Source organism: Furipterus horrens, unplaced genomic scaffold, assembly GCF_987537825.1.
Source record: "Furipterus horrens unplaced genomic scaffold, mFurHor1.1.pri manual_scaffold_4, whole genome shotgun sequence".
In the NCBI taxonomy this organism is placed as follows: domain Eukaryota; kingdom Metazoa; phylum Chordata; class Mammalia; order Chiroptera; family Furipteridae; genus Furipterus; species Furipterus horrens.
Genome location: NW_028327174.1, coordinates 82,200,063 through 82,220,888, shown reverse-complemented (window position 1 = coordinate 82,220,888; position 20,826 = coordinate 82,200,063). Strand labels below are relative to the sequence as shown.

General features: G+C 33.3%; 1 protein-coding gene across 1 annotated transcript in view; it reads right to left on the bottom strand.

Annotated features, from left to right (window-relative positions):
* Window positions 1-20,826, bottom strand: part of LRRIQ1 (leucine rich repeats and IQ motif containing 1) — a 264,993-nt gene that overhangs the window by 166,777 nt on the left and 77,390 nt on the right. The window contains exons 11-14 of the mRNA XM_090275671.1: window positions 15,287-15,480; window positions 14,622-14,749; window positions 9,742-9,815; window positions 694-787 (exon numbers count right to left, since the gene is read on the bottom strand). Coding sequence (XP_090131797.1) covers window positions 694-787; window positions 9,742-9,815; window positions 14,622-14,749; window positions 15,287-15,480 — 490 coding nt within the window. The remainder of the gene's footprint in view (window positions 1-693; window positions 788-9,741; window positions 9,816-14,621; window positions 14,750-15,286; window positions 15,481-20,826) is intronic.

Below are 20,826 nucleotides of genomic sequence, written 5' to 3'. Positions count from 1 at the left end.
GGACTAACTGCAAAGGCCAATGAGGTAGTTTGCTAGGGAGATAAAAATGTTTAGTATCTTGCTTGTGGATTTTACACAATACTCATATTCATAAATAAAATTGATGAAGTTGATTATATAAAAATAAAAATTGCTAATAAATTTGGGGGAAATAGTGTTAGCATAATATGAGAGATTCAGATTAGGAAAATACTTTTGAAGAGGAAAATTAACTATAAAAATTACAAAATATGTTTCTTCATTTACACCCAGGTACTGCAATGTTTCACAGAGAGGCATGAAATCATGCACGCTTATAATACATATAACAGACACCAAATTTCTCATTTAAGAAATTTAAAAAAATCAAATTATTGTCAAAAAGGAAATAATTTTAAGTAGCAAGCTATGTGATTTAGATGACTCATAAAGCAATTCCTAACAAATATATTTTCTATAAATAAAACTCAAGTTAGCATCATATTAAAATTGCCACATAAATCTGCATTAGTTCATACCCATGAAAAAAAATCATTTTAGGCCAAAGAATATTTTAAAACTATTCTTATAAAGCTATTCTGTCTTGAATAACTTTTAAATTATTTTTATTAACTTTTCCAAAGCAAATTGTATACGCAAAACAATTTTCACCAATATATTTTTTTCTGCAACCATAGTAAGGTATGTACAAAGTATGCAACAATGTTTTTTTACCTCCAGTTTATTTCTTGAAGAAGTGGATTTCCAGTAAGAGCCAATTCACGGAGAGAATAGCATGCATTAAACCACTTTACAGCACTTGTAAGATCTACAGAAATAAACAATAAGAATCATTATAAAACATATTTCAGATTTAAAAAGTAATCATAGATTAATGATTTTATTTAATTAGCTATTTAAAAAACAACAAAAAATATTTGTTCTACAGAAACAATCTACTTTTAAAAGGAGACTATATTAAGAACACTGAATCTTATGTCAAAATATATATTTCTACCATTTAGCAGCTCTGTGAACTTATGCAAATCACACAACTGACTTATGATTCAGTTTCATACCTATCTCATAGACTGAGGATTAAATTAAATGTGTGTAAAGGGCTTTAAAAAGTTTTTCCAGATTGTAAACACAAAATAGGAGAAATTGAAATCTGAAACTTTGCAGGCTAGAAGGGATTGTCAAGAAATACTCAAAGTGATGAAAAGCAAGGACCCAAAACCAAGATTACCCAGCAAAGCTATCATTTAGAATGGAAGTGTTACATTAAGTAACAGTTAGAAATGAGTGGCCAGAGGGAAAATAAAGTAGAGCTCCTGCCATTACAACCTAATAAAGAACTTAAAACATGAGGCTGGAAACAAAAGGGAGTCATATCTCACCAATTAACCAAGTAGTCCTGAGCCTGGTCCAATAAGACTGCCAGGTGTTCTGAACATAACAAGCAGGGATAGGGCAGCAGAAGGGGAGTCCTTGAGACTGTGCTGGGAAAGGAAGCCTCTGTAGCATTTGACTAAGACGAAGAGCCTCACTAGCTGAGGAAGACAGCCTTTGTAGTTGTACAATATTCCCAAGGTTTAGAAGGGGAAGAAGGAGGGGGAACCTAAAAGCTGACTAAGGTATATAACACCAATAGCATACTCGGATTAGCCAGGTGCCCACTTGTAGCCTGAGCTCAAGTGTATAGAACAAATTTACTAACATACTTACTAATAAATTTACTAACAAGTTTATTTCCTCCATACATGGTGAATTAAGACTAGTTGGGTGCCTGCTTGCAGCTTTGTACTGATATGTATTTCATAAACTTGCTATATCATTGACACTATATGTGTTGCCTCTCACTTTAATCCTTATCTTGTGAGCAAGGCAAGAACTAAGAAACAAGCTTTGGGCGGGGGGCTGGAGGAGCCCCAACTAGGATCTCTCCCCAGTAACAGAAGGACAGATAAAGAGCTTCCCAGACAAGAAAAAGCTAAAGGAGTTCATCATTACCAAATCAGTATTATATGTAACATTAAAGGGTGTTCTTGAAGGAGAAGGAGGAGGAAGAAAAATATGAATAATACAATAGCAATAAACACATATTTATCAACAATTGATTCTAAAAAACAAAATAAGTAGAACAGAAACAGAACCATAGATACAGGGAATGTTTTGATGGTTTCCCAATGGTAGGGGGTCAGGGGATGGGTGAAAAAGGCGAAGGGAATTAAGAAGTACAAACAGGTAGTTACAGAATAGTCATAGAGATGCAAAATACAGCACATGTGATAGAGAAACCAAAGAACATATATGCAGGGCCCATGAATATGGACAAGGGGGAGAAGGGAATTGCTTTAGGGAATGGGAGGGCTAGGCAGAGGGGAGGAAAGGTGGGAAATTGGGACAACTGCAATAGCATAAGCAATAATATATAATTAAACAACTAAAAAATTAAATTAAATTTTAAGAAGTAATGGTATAAGTGGTAGAATTGAAGATATCCTTAAATAGAATTACATGGACCTGTTAAACTTTCAAAAGTAAAAATAGATTACAGAGTAATTTATGTTGAAATCGCTGACTCCTAGAAACACAATCATAAAACTGGTCTATATATATAAAGCACCTGTATTTAAGCCTGACTCTGAGAGAAGGGAAACATACATGGTGAGCCTATAATCACAGTGGTTTTCTGCCTGAAAGCATTTTACCACTTCAGAGTAACAGAGTGGAGACCAAGCAAAGAGGCTGTTTTGCTGAGTGAGAGGGCAAAGAATAGACTTGATGATGGAATTTATGGTAAAAAGTACTGAGAAGAAGCTTTGTATGTATATGTTGTGGGAGAGGGAGTTGGGGGAAGAAGTCTATGTGAAGATTTATCACAGGTCCTTAGATGAGGGCTAGGTGTTAAGACTGACAAAAAAAATTGCCAATCAACACTTGAACTGCCTACCAGAATTAAACTTATCACCCTTTAAAGGAAAGAAAATAATGTCCAAACTCAGTAAATAAACTGTAATATGTAAAATGTTCAACATACAGTTAAAAAACTAGATATAAAAAGAAACGGAAAATCATGAGCATTTCTTAAGATAAAGCAGTTAATAGAAACACGTCCAAAGTAGCCAAATGTAAATCAACTTTGAAAAGACACCAAAATAATTCAATGACAAAAATGCTTATTCAACAAATATAGCTGGAACAACTAAACATCTGTATTATAATCTGAATTTAGAAAATTGGACTTCTGGCCAAGATGAAGGTGTAGACAGACACTCTGCATCTCTCTCCATAACTAAGAAGGAATAAACTACCTTAAAACTAGAAACAACCAGAAGTTCCAGAAAATCAAACTCCATGGAAGTCCAGCAAACAGAGACATGAAGAAGAACTACTCATTCAGACAGGTAGGACAGGCGGAGCCTGGGTGGAGAGGATGCAGTGTGGTGGCGGCAGCAGTGGCAGGCTGGCAGAAAGTGCAGTCATACGTTTTAAAAAGTCAGGAGGGACACCTGGGGAGCATTCCCAGCTCCTCACCAGACCACACAGCTCATGGTCCCAGCACTGGGGAAAATCAAGCCTCATTGCTTCCGACTGTGCAGACCAGTGGGAGTTGGGGTGGAGGCAGAAACGGCCGGTCTCAGCAGAGTCCACTTGTTTAAAGGGTCCCCACAGTCCAAGAACGTCTGCAGACCCACCCACTCTGGAAACAATGGCCAGGGCAGCAGCTAGAGAGGTGCCAGTCTGGTGCAGAAGTTAGAGAGGTGCCTGGAAAAGGGGCAAGTGCTGAGCAGGCGGCATTGTTCCCTCTCAGACCCCTCCCCCACATACAGCGCAACAACGTAGTGAAACAGGTCACCCTGTACTGATGAATCCCTAAGGGTCTGCCCCTTACAACATAACAGGAGCAACAGCTCTACCTGGGTCACAAAGGCAAACAAACACTGGAGCCTGTCAGAATGAGGAGACAGAGAAGTATGACTCAAAGGGGAAAATGGATCAAGGTTCCAGTGGGAGAACTAAGTGACAGGAGATAGCCAACACAAGAAATGAGGAGATAGAAAACCTATGAGGAGATAGAAAACCTAACAGATGAAGAATTCAAAACACTGGTGATAAAGATGCTCACAGGCTTGACAGATATGCTTGAATACAGCAAACATATAAGGAAAAAAGTGAAGGCAATACTAAGTGAAATGAAGGAAAATCCACACAAAACCAATAGTGAAGGGAAGGACACCGGGGTTCAAATCAATGATTTGGAATATAAGGAAGAAAAAAAGTAACAGTCAACCAGTACAGAATGAGGAAGCAAGAATTGGAAAAAATGAGGAAAACTTCCCAAATTTTGTGAAGGAGATGGACATACAGGTCCGGGAAGCACGGAGGGACCCGGGCGAGCTGGACCCAGAGGGGACCACACCAGGAAGCACCGTGACTGAGATGCCAAAGGTGAAAGATAAAGACAGAGTCCTGGGGGCAGCAAGATAGAGGCAGAGAGTTACCTGCAGGGGGCTGTCTGTAGGACTATCAGCTGATTTCTCAGAGGACACTTTGCAGGCAGGAAGGGACTGGCAAGCAGTATTCAATGTGATGAAAAGCAACCTACAACCAAGATTACTCTATCCTGCAAAGCTATCATTTGGAACGGAAGAGCAGATGAAGTGCTTCCCAGACAAGGTAAAGCTAAAGGAGTTCATCATCACCAAGTCATTATTATATGAAATGTCAGAGGGACTTTAGTTAAGAAAAAGATCAAAACTATGAACACTAAAATGACAACAAACTCACAACTATCAACAACTGAATCTAAAAAATAAAAACAAAATCAAACTAAGCAAACCAGAATAGGAAGAGAATCATAGGTATGGGGATCACTTGGAGGGTTATCAGCTGGGAGTGGGGAGGGGGAGAAATGGGGAAATGGTGCAGGGACTAAGAAGCATAATCGGTTGGTACAAAACAAACAGGGGGATGTTAAGAATAATATAGGAAAGGGTGAAGCCAAAGAACTTATATGCACAACCCATGAACATGAACTAAGGGGGGTGGGATTGCTGGAGGAAAGGGGGGGGTACTGGGCAGAGGAGAGCAAAGGAAAAAAATTGGAATTACTGTAACAACATAATCAATAAAATATACTTTAAAAAATGACTTTCTCCCTTACTTCATACCATTTATAAAAATTAATGACATAGGTCATAGACCTATCTAAGAAAGCTATAAAGCATGGAAAATCATCTCACTCTGGGGGTTGGAAGATACCACAAAGGACTCAAAAAAAAAAAAAACATTCAAAAATGATAAATTTCATCACAACTTAAAACTTCTGCTCATCTACAGGTAACATTAATAAAATTAATAAGTTGACTTCCAGCCAAGATGGAGGCCTAGACAGACATGCTGCATCTCCCTCCACAACTAAGAAGGAACAGGACTACCTCAAAACTAGAGACAACCAGAAGTTCCAGAAAATTGAGCTGCATGGAAGTCCAACAAGCAAAGATATAAAGAATAAGTACTCATCCAGACAGGTAGGAGGGGTGCAGTTAGAGTGGAGAGGATGCAGTGTGGTGGCAGCAGCAGCGGTGGCAGTGGCAGCAGTGACAGGTTGGCGGAAAGTGCAGTCCCATGTTTTAAAAAGTCAGGAGGAATACCTGGGAAGCCCTCCCAGCTCCAGACCAGACTGCACAGCTCACAGTTGCAGCGCCAGGGAAAATAAAGCCTCCTTGTTTCTGACTCTGCAAACCAGTGGGGGTTGGGGTGGAGGAATAAACTGCTGTTTTCTCAGCAGAGTCCACTTGTTTAAAGGGCCCCAATGGTCCTAGGACATCTGCAGACCCACCCACTCTGAGAACAATGGCCAAACCAACAGCTAGAGAGGCGCCACTCCCATACGAAAGTGGGAGAAGTGCCTGGAAAGGGGCAAGTGCTGAGCAAGTCGAATTGTTCCCTCTCAGACCACTCCCCCACAGAAAGCACAACATGGTGAAATAGGTCACCCATAGTGACAAATACCTAAGGCTCTGTGCCTTACAACATAACAGGTATGACAGCTCTACCTAAGACACAGAGGCAAACAAACACAGGAGCCTGTCAAGATGAGGAGACAGAGAAGTATGGCCCAAAAGAGGGAACAGATCAAGGTTCCAGGGGAGAACTAAGCAGTGAGGAGATAGCTAACCTAACAAAGAGATAACCAACCTAACAGATGAAGAGTTCAAAACACTGGTGATAAAAAATTTCACAGACTTGACAGATATGCTTGAATATGGCAAACACATAAGGGAAGAAGTGAAGGTTATGCTAAATGAAATGAAGGAAAATCCACACAAAACCAATGGTGAAGGGAACAAAAACGGGGTTCAAATCAATGATTTGGAACATAAGGGAAAAAAAACAGTCAAACAGTACAGAATGAGGAAACAAGAATTGAAAAATAAATGAGGAGAGGCTTAGGAACCTCTGGAACAACTTTAAATGTGCCAAGATCTGAATCATAGGGGTGCCAAAAGGAGAAGTGGAAGAGCAAGAAATTGAAAGCTTATGTGAAAAAATAATGAAGGGAAACTCCCCAAATTTGGTGAAGGAAATGGACGTACAAGTCCAGGAAGCAGAGAGAGTCCCAAACAAGCTAGACCCAAAGAGGACCTCACCATGACACATCATAATTAAAATGTCAAAGGTTAAAGATAAAGAGAGAACCTTAAAAGCAGTAAGAGAAAAGCAGAGAGTTACGTACGAAGGGGTGCTTATAAGACTATCAGCTGATTTCTCAGAAGAAACTTTGCAGGCAAGAAGCGGCTGGCAAGAAGTATTCAAGGTGATGAAAAGTAAGGACCTACGAACAAGATTACTCCTTTCAGCAAAGCTATCATTTAGAACGGAAGGGCAGATGAAGTGCTTCCCAAGCAAGGTAAAGCTAAAGGAGTTCATCATCACCAAGCCATTATTATATGAAATATTCAAAGAACTTATTTAGGAAAAAGATGAACATTAAAATGACAACAAACTCACAACTATCAACAACTGAATCTAAAAAATAAAACAAACAAAAAAAAACTAAGCAAACAACAGAACAGGAACAGAATCATAGGTATGGAGATCATTTGGAGGGTTATCAGCTGGGAGTGGGGAGAGGGAGAAATGGAGAAATGGTACGGGGACTAAGAAGCATAATTGGTTGGTACAAAATAGACAGGAAGAAGTTAAGAATAATATAGGAAAGGTTGAAGCCAAAGAACTTATATGAATGACCCATAGACATGAACTAAGTGGGGTGGGATTACTTAGAAGAGGGGAGCAAAGGAATAGAAATTGGGACAACTGTAACAACATAATCAATAAAATATACTTAAAAATAAAATAAAAAATAAAATTAATAAGTTTAAGTATGCTGGGAGAAAAAATTTACAAAACATGTATCTGACAAGAACTTCATTCAAGATACATGAAATGTATAAAAATGTATATAAATCAATAAAAAGTAATAACCAAATTTTAAAAAATGTTAAGACACTTGAATAGACATAAAAGAATATAGAGAAATCATCAATAAATGTATGTAAAGAAGCACAATCTCGTTCTTCATCAGGAAAATGCAAACTAAAACCATAATAAAATAACACAATGAAACACAAAACATCCTGGAGAATCAAGCAATGGAACATTCATGCATTGCATGTGGAGCTGTAAAATGTTACAACTACTTTGGAAGAAAGTTTTCTCAATTTTTTATCAAGTTAAACATACACCTATACTATTAACCAGAAATTACCCTCTTACCCATTTACCCAAGAGAACTGTAAACATATATCCACAAAAACATTTGTACAAGAATTTCCATAGGAACTTATAATCACAGTAGCTCCAAACCACAAGCAATTAAGATACCAATCAACAGGAGAATGTACAAAGAAATCATGATATATTTTATATTCATACAATGGACTACACTTCAGCAAAAAAAAAAAAAAAAGAAAAGACTAATGATATAAAGAACATAGTGAAATATCATATGAATGCTCAGCAAAGAAAACTGGAGGCAAAGTGAATGTACTGTTTAATCTCATTATTATAAAGATGTATAACAGTCAAAATTAACCTATGGTGACAAATTGGAGCTATAGTTGTCTTTATGAGAGGACTTACGGGGAGTTGGGATGGGCAAACCTTGGGGAAATTAGTTAACCAAGTCAATTCATCATTCCTTAATATACTTCTAATGGATGTCTATATCTGTTAGAAATCAACAAGTTACACAAGTTTGTTTACTCATCTTCACTAGTGTACTTATTCACGGTTAAAAGATATATGAATTTTAAGTAATGATGTAAGTTTGACATATGCCCAGGTCTACCAAAGAAATGGAAGTAATATGATTTTAAAAAGTGGAAAAATGTGTAATTATTTCATCAGGCTTTTCAAGAAGCTCAGAACACACAGCTTCAATAGGCCAGAGAGAACTCTAAAAACAGCAGACGCAGAGGTCCTCTGATCTTCCTTATTTTTCTTCAAAGTAGGAGATGAAATTTGTGTGTGAAATATGCCCTCCTTATACCAGGAGGAAAGAGACATTCTTATCACAAGGACAGAAACAGAAGCTAAGAGAAATGTGTACAAACTGTTAAACTAATCCTTATTTCTTAGTTGCTTTTCCATTTAATTAAACTCCTTAACCCAAGCATCTTTGCTTTGTCACATTTTCACAATTTACTATTCTTATTCAATTTACTTATTAGTGATCAATTCTAATTGCTTCTTGGGATCTTCATTTTTTCTTTTGATAACTCCCATGTATATGTGAAAAAAAAACATTTAAAACATGTAATATTTTTTGTTTGTCTAGTGTCAGTTTAATTCTTAGTCTCAGCCTAAGAACTTAAGAAGGCAGAAGAGAAATTCTTCCTCCTCTATACCTTATTATGCATGTGTGTATATACATATAGATAAGAGGTCTGACCAGAAAAAGTCCAACCATTGTTAATATAACATGAACAGTTTGTGTAACATCGATGTAACCTGGCAACCAAGGAGGTTGGACTGAAATGCAAATGCAAGAACAATGAAGACTTCACTGGACTACTCAGTTGGGATGGTAGATGCCACTGAGTGAATGTATGTACTGTGTGGCTGTCACATTCAAAATGACTGAGTGGAGTAGATGAACAAATCTGCATCAAATTTTGTGTTAAGCTTGAACATTCCTCCATGGAAACTATTTGGATGATTCAGAAGGCCACAGCTATGGGCAACTGGTGATTGGCAGCTTCATTACAACAATGCTCCAGCTCATGCATCACATCTTGTGCAGTCTTTTGACAAAACATCAAATCACCCAGGTGACTCAGCACCCTCACAACCCAGATTTGGCACCCCGTGACTTCTGGCATTTCCTCAAACTAAAATCACCTTTGAAAGTGAAGAGATTTCAGACCTTCAGTGAGATTCAGGAAAATATGACAAGGCAGTTGATGGCCATTGGGAGAACTGTGTGAGGTCCCAAGGTGCCTACTCTGAAGGGGACTGAGGCATCATCATCCTATGTATATGTTTCTTGTGTCTTGTATCTTCTTCAATAAATGTCTCTATTTTTCATTTTACATGGCTGGATACTCTCTAGACAGACCTTGTATACAACTACGTATACATTTATACATATATATACACTATGGTTTGTAAATACCATTAACACATCTATATAAAACAATTCCTCATCGTATTTGGAAGAGAAACTCAAAAGTTTATTGTTTTAAAAATTTTATATCATTCTAAACTTACCAGAAAGACAATTGTTGCTGACATCCAATTTTTCCAGAGAAACAAAATGATAAAGTGGTGTGATTTTTGTCAAGCTAAAAAATAAATAAATAAATAGAATTCATGAAAATTTTAAATTGGAATGTCCTTAACATTATTGAACTAACTATATAACTATACATTATATAACACAATTGTATAATGATATGCATTTATATAACTATATATACAATTGCATTTGTATACTAAAACACAATTTTAATAACATTTATTAACAGTGCTTAATAAAATGCAATGTTTATACAAGTTTTCTATAATAGAAAATTTACACTCATTTCTAAAGAGAAATATTAAATTGCCAATTTCAATCACAAAAACATGGATTTTAATGTATGTGTGATATTTAAATAAAGACAAGTGCATATATTATTGCTAATGTTTTGTTTTGTCTTTGTATAAGGCCAAATTTATAGATAATTTATGTTATTTATATGTTATTTTCCTGGATCAAACACATAACAAACCATTAGAAGATAAAAATCATAAAAATATTTATTTTAAATTTTTGCAGATAACTGATTAGAGTCATTAGTTTTGTTTTTAAGTTTTAAAATGTTTGTTTACTAGATTGAAAGTACATGTATTCTAAGTATCTAAAGTTATACTAGGTTATTTATAAATTGGAAATATGCATCAAAGGATGACAATAATAGAAAATGTTTATATCAGTAGGATAAACTTATAAAATTTATAAATACTTAAAATCAATACTCATTAAATTATGTGCACTCAAATTCTAATAATAATAAACTCTTCTCCTACTTTAAAAAGTTTCTATTATTTTCCAAGACAAAATTGTCATTCAGAGCCCGTATTCAAGCAAGAAACATGATATTCAAAATATTCACATCATTGGAATTAAAAAAAAAAGCCATGAAGGAAAAATTAACTTTGGTTTAATTTGCATTTCTAAGACAAATCTACACTTACTCTGGACATAATATCACAGTACCCTAGATATTTGGGAATAAAAATTAAGCCAAATCATTTAAATCTTTAAATAAGATTTAAACAAGAATCTTTAAACAAGAATTATTTCACATAAAATATTCTCATCACAAATACAAATGTGTTCTGACTAATTCCCCTATAAATGTTGGAACTCTATAATTATTCAAAATATGCTTCCATTGAAGAAACACTTTTGGTACAAAAAGTAGTATGCATTAATATCCAGTGATTTCTCTAGTTGGCCTGGCATATTTCTACATCTTTATTTCTAATAGCTCCCAGTAATGAAAAAAACAAAACAAAACTATCATTCTAAGTTCAGAAATTTATAGAATAATACTGTGATTTGAGGCCTCATGGATCTGACACAAAACTTTCCCTTGTATTGGCCTTGATTCCTCTCTTACACTAACCTGTTGTATATTAGCAGGAAGTCAGAAGATACTACCTATGAAAAACAGACTAAATAATAGGCTGGAAGATCTTTCCGAATGTTGCCAATACTAAATACATACAATATTACTATGTATACTAAACCTATACAACATTACTTCTTAAAAACAATTTCCAGGGGGAAAATCCAAGCTAATAAAAGAAAAAGTGAAAAAATACTGGCCTTTACATTTATACATATATTTCATTATTTGTACATACAGTCCTTAATAGTAAAATTTACTGAAATGTCACACATACACAGAAAAAAAAGAGAAATAAAAAAAGATGAAAATTAAAACTTTGTCAATGTGTACCTAATGGATTTAAGCCCCAATATCTTATTGAGGCATGTTCTATAGCATTATTGCAAGTAAGAAATTGAAGTTATTCAAGTAAAAATATTATTTTAATAAATTCACTTATTAACAACAAATATATTATCTGTCTTCTACCTTTAATATATTTCTAATATTCTTTGCTCTTCTACTAAAGGGATTTGGAAAGATTAAGCAATAATGAGTTTTCGTCCTTTTTTAGAGTATATCATGTTTTCAACCAAAAGGTTACAAAGCAACATATAAGAAAAACTGTTATATAAAGGCATCAAGTAAAAGTAACCAATAAAGTTCTGGAATTAAAAACAAAAATCTCCTTTTCAAATATCTATTCAAGTAAAGAAATATTTTATTTGACCAAATATTTTTATAATATAGAAATTTTATCTTTTCAGATAGCCATGTTTCTAGAACCATGTTCTTTTTCTTTTTGGGAACTTTTAATCAAGAAACTGGCTATTTGTTCACCTTTATGACTATTCATTAGGTTGGTAGAAACCTAATAGTAGAATCTTTAAGTTAAAAAAAAAAACCCTCTAGAACTTTTCTTTTTACTGACATTCTGTGTATATTTTTCCTAAGAAAATTCAAACCAGAAAGACAAAGGACATTAGTGAAAACCTAATACCATTTGACCTTGTCACATTAGCCCTCGGCATAAAAAAGATATAAATTTCAAAGACGACAAAAAGCAAAAGATTTGTACAATGAGCTGCCAATGGGTAATAGTTTTCACTTTCTGCTCCTACTTAGTGTCTCACTGTAAGTAGAAAGGCTTGTGAAGCCAGAGAGTCTTCCAGTTAGAACTCCATTGAGTCAAACTCAAAACAGTCACATGTCCTAATGAAAATTTAAAACAGAAGTCAGGATGAAACAAGTATTTCAAACAATATGTACTAAGTATCATTCTTTATATGTATTTCATTTGTTGGAAAAAGAGCATATGGACACAATTTTTTCCTTGTGATGAAAATATTTATCAAAAAATTTTAAGAAAATGTATACAATTTAAAAGATGTCAGACACAAATCCAAATATCTTGTTCATAGAATTCTCTTCAGGTTTGCAAAATGTACTCACATACATTTTGAATCAACATTAAAATCCCATAAAATAGGTAAGGTAGATATTACTATCCTTTTTAGACAAGAAAAAAAGTGAGGTTCAGGTAGTGAGAAAATAGTTGTTCAATGTCAATTGACAAATAAATTGTAGATTTATAATTCAAACAAATCTGCTGATTCTGAATTTTACCAAAACTGATTGGTTCTGAAAAAATCAATGCACATTTAAAAGCTTGATGTAAGATGGATAATTTTCCACTTATGGTATTATTGTGAAAAATCCTAAGGTTGAAAATTACTTCTACTATGATTTTAGAAAATAATTGTCCATTCATATCAATCACATTTCCCTGGTTCCCTCAGAACTTCTCCCTTCACCTTTCGAAATGGTGGATAGTTGCAAGAGACCCATGAAAACTAAATTCAAATATAAGTGACAGCATTATTAAAAAGTTCAAAATAGCACATATTACATAGAAATTTCATATCTTTTTAAATATAGTTTAAAAATTAATTAATCAAAAATTAAGTTCTTTCATTCCTAAGAGTGTTTTGAGGGAACGGACATGTATTACTCAGTTCTGTATTCCCCAAAACAGGAAGCACCACCTCAATATCCAAACATATAAGGCTAAGAAAACAAAATTATAAATGAGTATTTGGTTTAAGTTTCCCAATTATTGTTATCATCTCTAAAAGACATTTTAATAGTCTAGTATATATAATTCCTGGTAATATCAGATTGATAGGGCAAAAACCTATTATTAGCCAGTAGTACTTTTAACCTTTATAAGTAGAATACTACTTTGATGATTTAAATTGTGCTGTGAAATTAAAGGCATTATTTCTCAAAAATGTTCTTGACATAAATATTCCTAATCTTTAAAAAAATATTATGCTCATCATTGTGACTTGAGAACAACTTCTATGGAATATGCCAGATATGCTAGTATTTCTACTAAAAATTTATTTCTTATTGGGAAATGTTGGGAAAAGATTCATCGCATTTTTGGATGGCCCAAATTACTTAAAAAGTGTTATCTGATGGAGGTGCCTCTGGAATAAATGTCCTTTAAAAGTTAAATCATCCTTCATATCTTAGAACTAATTAAAACGATTTGAGGTAATTTTTAAATACAAATTCAGTTTTGATTTGTCAAATAATGGAATGATTTAATAGGTGGAAACTAAATCATTTGAGACATACCTGTTCAAAAGATGAACATTGTTGTGACAAAGATTGAGAGAAAACTTTACTTTGGGGGTTGGGGGTGGAAATAGACACATATATTAATATTGGGTTGTCCTTGCTCATTTGTTTTGCAAGAATCATACAACTCAAAGAAGAAATTTCTGTTAAAGGTGGCTCCTCTCCCCTACTCCATGGGCCTTTCATAAACAAATTAATCATATTAAAGCGAATAGGTCTCAGTGAAATATTAAGAAGAGGAAGACATACACACATTGTGCTCCTGTTTGGGTTTTAACAGTTATTCTCTGCAAAGATCCAGATGTTTGGTAGTTTCAAATGGATCTTCTGTGGCAGGTATCTATGTTGACTTAATGTTAAGGAATTTTTTTAAGTGTTATTTTATACCCTTAGGGAAATTGAATTTAAATCAATCTTAACAGGTACAAAAAGACATGCAAGTTGAGAGCACATTAAAAATTGTTCTTCCAGGACTTAATAAGTACCATTTGAGAAAGTGAGACATCCTTCTGAATTAAATTAACTACCTCCTGTATTTTTCAAGGACTATATTCTTTATAAATATACACAAACCTTCCCTGAGAGTACTCTACAAGTACAGTTTTAAAAAGAAACAGAATAAGTAGGATAAGTAACAATTAAAAGTCTACTAAAATTCAAGGGTATGTCAATAAACTTTATTTTTTCTAATTCTATAGAGTTATACTTATAATTTATAACCAATTTATTGTGATGCCCTTTCACTGAATTACTGGAAAAAGCTAACAGCTTTTCTACTTATTATGAAGATCATTCATTTAAGTAATCATTTACTGAGTTAATTGTTTAAATAAAGTTCATCTTTACCTGTTTTGAGACATAGAGAGGTTTTGTAGTAAAGGCAGCCAATATGAAGAAAATGCTTCCACAGTTGAAATGCTGTTATCATCCAAGTACAATTCTCTTAGTAGAACATGATTCTCCAAGGATGGAAGCTATATTTAAATTTGAGTCATTAGCTTATATTAAGCAAAATATTTTTGTCACTTAACAAATTTAAAAATATAAAACCTATCAAAACTAACAACAAATATATTCAGTAAACTACATAACATAAATCAAAGTATAATACAATGAGAATTTTAGCAAAAATAAAATTTTAAAGAATTAACCTCATAATTAGAACTTGTTTTTTCTATACAAGTTAATTCTGATAAATATTAATTAGAATTTCATGATAGAAAATTTGGTCCCACTTACATACTAAAATGTAATGTAAACATTTTGAATTATTGTATTTTGGTATTATGAAAAACTAATGTTAAATTTGATTTGTTTAAAATATTCTAATTATGCTACATTTTTAAAAGAGAAAAATACTCAATAGTTTAAAATAAACTAAAAATAAGATACAACTGATAAGCAAAAAAGAGCAAAGTAATCAAAATTGCTTTTTAAATGTGTGGTTGATATTTCAATCAAAATAAAAATGTTACATTAATCACAGAAATGAATTAAGTTAAAGCAATTACCTCACTTAGATAATTTCCCTGTAACTTCAGTATTTGAAGCAATCCACAGTTTTCAATACCCTCCAGTTCAGTAAGATGATTATGTGAGCAATCCAGGTATATAATAGTAGGAGTATCACAAAGGCCTTTTGTACTAATTAACTGATTGTGGTCCACAACTAGTTGCTGAAGACTTTTCAAAGATTCTAAACCACCTAGAAAAAAAAAAAAAATCCAAGATCATTTGTATCATAATTCTTCTAGCTTCTAAAAGAGAGTTTCAGTTTTTTCTAAATAATTGCATATTTATATCTTCTAATATTTCTAATTACAAGCGAAGACTTAGGCCAAATTCCTGGTGAAAAATGTGTAAGTGTAAAATGTATTATTCTTTAAACTTCTACTGGGGAGACATATTTGTGAATGGCATATCATATATGAATTGAAAATTGAACAAAATGCTAAAAGACACACATTGGGCACTGAATGTTCTATTTTCAAATGACAATAAAACAATGAATATATAGGAGGACTGTTATTTAAAAAATTAATGTTTAACTCAGTTTCAAAGGATTGTTTTTTTTAATTGATTATTTACTAAGTATAGTTGGCATATAATCTTATATTGATCATATTTGTTTCAGGTATACAATATAGTGATTTGACATACTTAATTTGAATCCTTTTTTAGGTTTTAATGTATAACATTTTACCTCCACTAAGATATCTACCTTCCAAATGAATTAAGTACAACCATATTATAACCAATGAAGCAATGAAGCAACCTAAGTGTCCATTGATAGACAAATGGATAAAGATTAATTCATTGTACACATGTACAGTGTAATATTACTCAGCCATAAAGAGAATTAAACCTTTTCATTTGGGAAAACATGGATAGACCTAGATAGAGGATAGTATGCTAAGTCAGATAAAGAAAGACAAATGCCATATGATCCTACTTACATGTGAAATCAAAAACCCAAAATAAATACACAAGACAGAAACAAATTCATAAATACAGAGAACAAATTGACAGTCACCAGATCAGAAGGAGGTTGGGTGGATGAATAAAAAAAAAGAATTAAGAAGTACAAATTGCTAATTATAAAAATAGTCACAGGAATAAAAAGTACAACATAAGAAATATAGTCAATAATATTATAATAATTATGTATGACGTCAGGTAGATATGAGACTTAACAGAGTGATCACTTTGAAAGGTATATAAATGTCTAATCACTATGCTATACACCTGAAATTAATATAACATTGTGTATCAACTTTAATTGAAAAATAAATTTAAAAAATAAAATAAAACCAAAGAAATATTAGTATATTTTCACGTACTTCAAAATTGTCACAAGTGGCCCCCTTTTTGCTCAGGTAAACTTAAAATCAGTAAGGTACTACTTAAAAACAATTAGAGTAAGCTTCGACTATAGCTCAGTGATCATAAGGAAAAAACTGAGAAAGTTGTTTAAATAAGCCACTCATGATTAATATTGTAAAGAGATGCTGAGAAAGTCTGTAAAAGTTTCATGGAAGGACTACTCCACCATTAAAGAAAAAAAAAAGGAAATCCTACCATTTGCAACAACATGGATGGACCTTGAGAGGCCATATACTAAGTGTAGTAAGTCAAACAGAGAAAGACAAATATTCTGTATGACCTCACTCATATGTAGAACCTAAGACAAACAAACAAACAAAAACCCACAACAACCTCATAGAAATAGAGATCAGACCTGTGGTTACCAGAAGCAAGGGGTAAGGAATGGGAAGTTGGAAGAAGGTGATCAAAAGGCACAAACTTCCAAGATAAGTAAGTACTAGGGATATGATGGACAACATAATGACTGCAGCTAACACTGCTATATAAAAGGCAGTGAAGTTGATTTTAAAAGTATATTCTATGAGTTCTCATCACATGGAATTTTTTTCTTTTTTTATTGCATCTATATGAGAAGATGCATATTAGGTGACCGTATTGTATCATTTCACAATATATGTAAAACCATCATGCTGCATATCTTACACTCATGCAGTGATGCATGTCAATTATTTCTCAATAAAATGGGAAAATGTTTTATGGAAGATATTAAAAAATCTATAAAGTGTCATTTAGATTGAACAATGAACTATATATGTTCTCTATAGGTAATACCTTGCTATACAAAATAAACAGTTCTAGGAAAATGGAAGTATTGTTTAAGGTTTAGGGTAAGCACTGGTAAGCAGAATATATTCAGTGAGTATTGTCTGTCTGAGGGTCACTGAGGCTAAACCTTGGAGAATCAGGCTCCAATCTGATTTTCTTGAAAAAGTCACAAAATATTTTCAATTAAATCTTGAAATAGATATGTTTTACTACCAAAAAATGTTATTTGATAATAATCTTGAAAGAAACACAATTATGTATTAAAACTAATATCTGGAATAGATGTAATCAATTTATCCTGGAAAAAATTAAAACATTTAACTAAATATCTGTTCCTTTGATTATACAATATATTGTGATTTACAGAAGAAAAAAAAAAAAAGGCAGACAGCCTGCTTGCACGAAAAATGGAGAAATAAAATAACCCAATAACATTACCAAGATCTCACAAGAAAACTTAATTGTACACCATATTTTTATTTTTTATTTTTTATTTATTTTTTATCATCATAAAACTTTATTTATTTATTTATTTTTATTTTTTTGGTTTTTCGATTACAGTTGTCCCATTTTCCCTCCATTTCTTTCCCTACACCATATTTTTAAAATTCAGATAATATAGTAGGATTACTGGTGTATTGTAAAATACTTCATAGAGATACATTTCAAGAAAGATCATATTTCAAAATTGCAGTATCTCTAATGATTTGAATCAAAACAACTTAGTGTTCAATGATTCTTATAACAAAGAATACATTTTTATGCTAAAAGTAAACTTTTTATAATGAGAAATAAATTACACAATATCTTAGAGAAGCAGGAAAATGCATAAAGACTCAAAGAAGAAAGAAGAAACTGAAATTTAAACTTAGGGAGTAATCTTATATTTTTAATTTCTTATCTAGGATCAATGTACCAGTATTTTCCTGTATTGTAAAATAGCAATTGTAACTTACAGAAAATTATCTAATGTCACTCAGGGAGTAAATAGTTTGGTCCTATAAGATATTTGACTAAATTTAAATACTAGACCAATTATATATTATCAGTTTCAAGGGAGTGTATTATGTATTGGCCTCAATGTAATTTAAAGTCTAATGAGATGAAAAAAAAAAAAACACAACACTTTGGAGTATAGTATTAAAATCATATCTAATGAGCATCAGTTAACCCACTGAAACAAGATAAATGCTTTCCGAGCATAAGGAAATAATAATTAATATAAATTTGTAGTCATGTAACTTCAAATGTCCTTAATCAAATATTTCATTGTCTTAGCAAGCTGTTTTTAACCATAAATTTTTTTAATCCTCACATGAGTTATGTTTATTGATTTAAGGGAGGGAGGGAGAGAGAGAGAGAGCGAAACATCGGTGTGAGAAAGAAATATTGATTGGCTGCCTCCTGTACATACCCTAACTGGGAATGGACCCCACAACCTAGGTATGCATCCTGGCCTGTAATTGAACTCTCAGCTTTTTGGTGTGTGGGACAACATTCCAACCCACTGAGCGACTAGGCCAGGGCTAAGCACAATATTTTAAAAAGCCATTACACTGCTCTTAAGTTTTTTAGAGCTAATCAGAAATAAAAGTTCTATTAACTCATTTAGAGTTGGGACTATGTTTGTGAAACTTTTCAAAGTTCACCCAAAAAGAGAATCAAGAATGAAACATTTGGCAAACAGGATCCAGCAATACATCAGAGAGATTATACACCATGGTCAAGTGGGATTCATCCCAGGGATGCAAGGATGGTTTAATATTCGCAAATCAATAAATATAATACATCACCTAAACAAAATGAAAGACAAAAATCACATGATCATATCAATAGATGCAGAAAAAACATTTGATAAAGTACAACACTCATTTATGATGAAAATACTCAGCAAAATGGGAATAGAGGGAGCATACCTTAACATAATTAAGGCTATATATGAGAAGCCTGAAGCCAACATCATACTCAATAAACAAAAACTGAAAGCATTCCCCCTGAAATCAGGAACTAGACAAGGCTCTCCACTCTCTCCACTTCTATTCAACATAGTGTTGGAAGTCCTAGCCACAGCAATCAGACAAGACAAAGAAATAAAAGGCATCCAAATTGGGAAAGAAGAAATAAAACTATCACTATATGCCGATGACATGATAGTATACCTAGAAAACTCTATAAACTCCACTAAAAGACTACTAGATACAATAAGTGAATTTGGCAAAATAGCAGGGTACAAAATAAATATACAGAAATCTAAGGCATTTCTGTACACCAACAATAAAATATCGGAAACAGAGACAAAAAAGAAAATACCATTTACTATAGCAACAAGAAAAAATAAAGTACCTAGAAATAAACTTAAGCAAAAAGATAAAAAACCTGTACACTGAAAATTACACAACATTGAAGAAAGAAATTAAGGAAGATACAAATAAATGGAAGAAAATACCATGTTCTTGGATGGGAAGAATCAACATCATCAAAATGGCCATACTACCCAAAGCAATTTACAGATTCAATGCAATCCCTATTAAAATACCAATGAAATATTTCACAGACCTAGAACAAGTACTCCAAAAATTCATATGGAACCAAAAAAGACCCCAAAGAACAAAAGCAATCTTGAGACAGAAGAACACAGCAGGAGGAATCACAACACCAGATATCAAACAATACTACGAAGCCACAGTAATCAAAACAGTCTGGTACTGGCATAAGAACAGACATATAGATCAGTGGAACAGAATGGAGAGCCCAGAAATAAACCCAGGCCTCTATGGTCAACTAATATTTGATAAAGGAGGGAGGAACATAAAATGGAGTGAGAAGAGCCTCTTTAACAAATGGTGCTGGGAGAACTGGACAGGGACGTGCAAAAAAAATGAAACTAGACCACCAACTTACACCACACACAAGAATAAACTCAAGATGGATCAAAGACTTAAATGTAAGCCGTGACACCATAAAAGTCCTAGAGGAAAACATAGGCAGGAAAATTTTAGATACACCACGTAACAATATCTTCACGAATACATCTCTTAAGGCAAGAGAAATAAAGGAAAAAATAAACAAATGGGACTACATCAAACTAAAGAGTTTCTGCTCAGCAAAAGAAAACAGCAGCAAGATGAAAAGGAAACCAACCATATGGGAAAACATATTTGCCAATGATATCACAGACAGAGGACTGATCTCCAAAATATATAAAGAGCTTGTACGACTCAACATCAAGAAAACAAACAACCCAATTTAAAAATGTGCAAAGGACCTGAACAAACACTTCTTCAAAAAGGACATACAGAAGGTCCATAGGCACATGAAAAAATGCTCAACGTCATTGGCCATCAGAGAGATGCAAATAAAAACCACAATGAGATACCACCTTACACCTGTCACAATGGCC